General features: G+C 55.2%; 1 protein-coding gene across 1 annotated transcript; it reads left to right on the forward strand.

Moving 5' to 3' along the window:
- Positions 1 to 533: 533 nt before the first annotated feature.
- SMIM26 (small integral membrane protein 26) lies at positions 534 to 2,354 on the forward strand. The gene is made up of 2 exons (XM_086744773.1): positions 534 to 684; positions 1,690 to 2,354. The coding sequence occupies exons 1-2, from the start codon at positions 543 to 545 to the stop codon at positions 1,872 to 1,874; spliced, it is 327 nt and encodes a 108-aa protein (XP_086600899.1). The 5' UTR covers positions 534 to 542; the 3' UTR covers positions 1,875 to 2,354.
- Positions 2,355 to 3,286: the final 932 nt, after the last annotated feature.

Genomic DNA, 3,286 nt, shown 5'->3' on the forward strand with positions numbered 1-3,286 from the left:
ATGTGTTGACGAGCGCAGGAAGGGGGTGAGAGCTACAATGTGTGCTTTGAGAATGAAAGTGGCGTGCTGAAGCATTGCCTCTGCATTGCCGTGATGCAAGCCCCTCCCTTCTCACTTTAGCACAGTATTAATAAGCTGGAAAGCTGACAGGAAAACCGGCGGTGCAGCTGTTGCTAACACGGGGTCTACACCTGACTAAGACCATGTCCCGGTGGGCGCCCAGGGCCGGGCTGAATCGTCTCACACCCTCTCTGTCGCGTCAGTCGCAAAGCTCCCGCCCAAACTCGGTTCTCAGCAGCTGCCGTGCTCCCCGCTCGCTCCTCTTCCTGCCGTGATCCTCGCACCGCACGCAGGCGCTGTGTTTTCCAGCAGGAGCTCCGCTTTTCTGTCACCGCGGCAACGACTACGCCTTACCCACTCCGCCATCTTACGGCGGCTCTGCTGGCCGCCAGGGGGCATGCGCACACCAAGGTCCCTGCCCCCGCGGGCCGCCCGATTGGCGGCGCGGCCCGACCAATGAGCGCGGGCGTTGCTGAAGGGCGATGCGGGCGGCCGTGTGGAACGCGCGGGCGGCGCTGCTGTACTCGGTGGGCGGCTGGACCTTGCTGGGGGCCATGCTCCACTACAACTCCAGCAGCGGCGGCGGCACCGAGGACGGCGGCACCGAGGACGGCGGCGTGCCCGGTACGGGCTAGCGCGGCCCCGGGTCCGCGGACGCCTCCTGGGGTCACTTCGATGGGGCGTGGTCGCGATGGTGGCGGCGGGTGGGTGACGCGGCCGAGGGAGGGCCTGGGCGAGGGGGCGGGGCTTGGGCGGACTCCGGGGCCCCCCAGCCTCGGTTCTGGCTGTTCCCTCGGCCGAGGAGGGCAGCGTCGGGTGCTGCCTGCGCTGAAGTGCCCTGCCTGCCTGCCTGCCTGCCTGCCTGCCTGCCGCTCGGGGCTCCTGCAGCTGTGTGGCTGCCGGGTGCGAGGGCGGGTGAGCTGTCAGGGCCCGGCAGGGCGCCCGAGGCGGGCCCAGCGCCTCCCGGCATCCCGAGGAGGTTCATCCTGAAGGAGGATAAATCCCGTGTTGGTAGGAAGAGCATGTGCCTTATCTCTGGTGACAGGAACAGGGTCTAGACCCTTTCCAACTTGTTGCTTTTGTTTGCGGTGTGGGAATGGTTCAAAGCTGCGCCAGGGGAGGTTTAGACTGGGCATTTGGAAGCATTTCTGTATGGAGAGGGTGGTCCGACACTGGAACAGGCTTCCTAGAGAGGTGGTTGATGCCCCAAAGCCTGTCAGCGTTTAGGAGACATTTGGATTTGATAATATGTTTTAACTCTTGGTCAGCCTTGAAGTGGTTCAGGCAGTTGGACTAGGTGACCATTGTAGGTCCCTAACTGAAATATTCTATTCTATTCTATTGACTCCGTGTGTTAGCTAGCTGTAATGCAGATAATTTGGAAGCCAGTTGTTATTGCTGCTACTGTAGTATCAATACTAGTCTAGTCCCAGGGCAGCAAGCTAATTTATCCTAGTAAATAACTTTTTCTGTCTACACAGTCACCAGATCTTTGCTATTTCTCAGAATTTGAGAAGAAGCAAAATGAAGACTGAATGCTTATGTGGCTGCTGTTGCTATGATGAAGGGCTAAAACATTTTTACTGCTGTGCTCTTTTTTTCTCCCCCCTTACTCTCCATATTCCCTAGAGAATGAAAGTAATTCTCAGGCAAACCAAGGAAATTCCAAAGAAGTATTCACTAGAGAAACAGCTTTAGGATTACGCGTGACAACAGTAATAACGTACAGAGATGTTCAACCTCCTATTACTCGGCTGCTCAGGCGTGTGAAATCATTCTTTGATTCTAACGACAGCCCTCCTTCTGAAAATTGAGTGGTCCAGAAGCTCAGACCTTGTGCTGGAGCTGGTTTATCAGAGAAAGTCATCCTGGCACGAGACCGTCGGTGGAAAACTCTCTTGCATTGCTGAAACAACAACTTCATTTCTGACATGGCTTTGCAGGGTGTGCAGACCTAATCTGCTTGGATGACTGCTGTTCTTTGCACATGTATTCAAATTATTAAATGTGAACTGGGTTGTGAGATGTTGATGAATCTGTGTGCTGCCTGGTGTCCTGTGTCTGATGGTCTGACCAGGTGGCTGTCACAGCTTTTTTACCACGTTGATTTCCCAGCTGGTATGCAGGACGTACCCGGGTGATCCAGGACGTACTCAGAATGGAATGGCTCCTCAACTGACCAGCTCTGAAACGGATACGTTAAGAACAATGAGTAAATGGGAAGGAACGTAGTTTAAACTTTCGGATACAGGAATTGTTAATTGTCCTTCAAATAAAAGCTTACAAGAGATGAATTGCAAGTGCAGAAGTACTACTGTAAGCTGACAACTTACTACATTCTCTGCTCCAGGCCCTCCACCAGGTGCTCCTTTCTGTAGGGGTTTCCCTGGTCCTTACAGGTGCTACCTCTCCTTGCAGGGTACTGCCCCCCAGATGCTGTGGCTGTACCTGACTTTCATTCTATAGGGTTTTCCGTAGTCCTTACAGACATCACCTCCTTTCACAGTAAGCTGCTCCTGGCCACTGTTTTCTGTAGGTGTTTTCCCAGCTTCTCTTACTGCTGACCCTCATTGCTATAGGGACTCCCTGCAGCCACCACTTCCAATTCTAGAAGGCTGCCCACAGTCCCTGCTTTGTACGTGGGGCTTCCCCTAGTCGCTATAGACATGGCCTCCCTTTAGAGGATGCTGAGCTGAGACTTTCCCCAAGCAGACCTTCATTTTTGCAGAGGCTTCTCCCTGCCTCTGCAGACACCTCCCTGTTTCTGCAGGAGCTGCCTGCTCTTCTTACAGCCTTTTCTGTAGGATGCCACCCCTCCTGACACAAGTCTTTATAAGGTCTCCCCACAGTGCTGTATAGAAAGCTATCTCCAGCCCGTCTGCCCACACACCTCGGCTTCTATGGGGGCTTTTATGCCACGAGCCCCAGCCCGTGCACCCACAGACCCACCTTTCTATCTGGGCTCCTCTGGTCCCTACAGCCACCACCTCCTTTTCCAGAAAGCTTCTCCCAGCCACTAATCTCTATGGGCACCCTCTCCATGCCCCTATAGCTATTCCTATAGAGGAAGCCCCTATAGGCACCGCTTGTGCTTATGCTATACTGTACACACACCGCTATAGGGACTTTGACCGGGGGGGGGGGGGGGGGGGGGGTGCGGCAGCACCTCCCAGCCACCAGGGGGCGCTATGAGCCGCCGTTGCCTAGCGCCGCCGCCGCCTTCCCC

Source organism: Chlamydotis macqueenii, chromosome 3, assembly GCF_036417535.1.
Source record: "Chlamydotis macqueenii isolate bChlMac1 chromosome 3, bChlMac1.mat, whole genome shotgun sequence".
In the NCBI taxonomy this organism is placed as follows: Eukaryota; Metazoa; Chordata; class Aves; order Otidiformes; family Otididae; genus Chlamydotis; species Chlamydotis macqueenii.

What these genes read in the sequence shown, in the direction of transcription:
- SMIM26 (XM_086744773.1), top strand. Translation starts at nt 543, where the DNA reads ATGCGGGCGGCCGTGTGGAACGCGCGGGCGGCGCTGCTGTACTCGGTG. An exon ending in CGAGGACGGCGGCGTGCCCG is followed by an intron (nt 685 to 1,689) that starts GTACGGGCTAGC and finishes CATATTCCCTAG; the next exon opens with AGAATGAAAGTAATTCTCAG.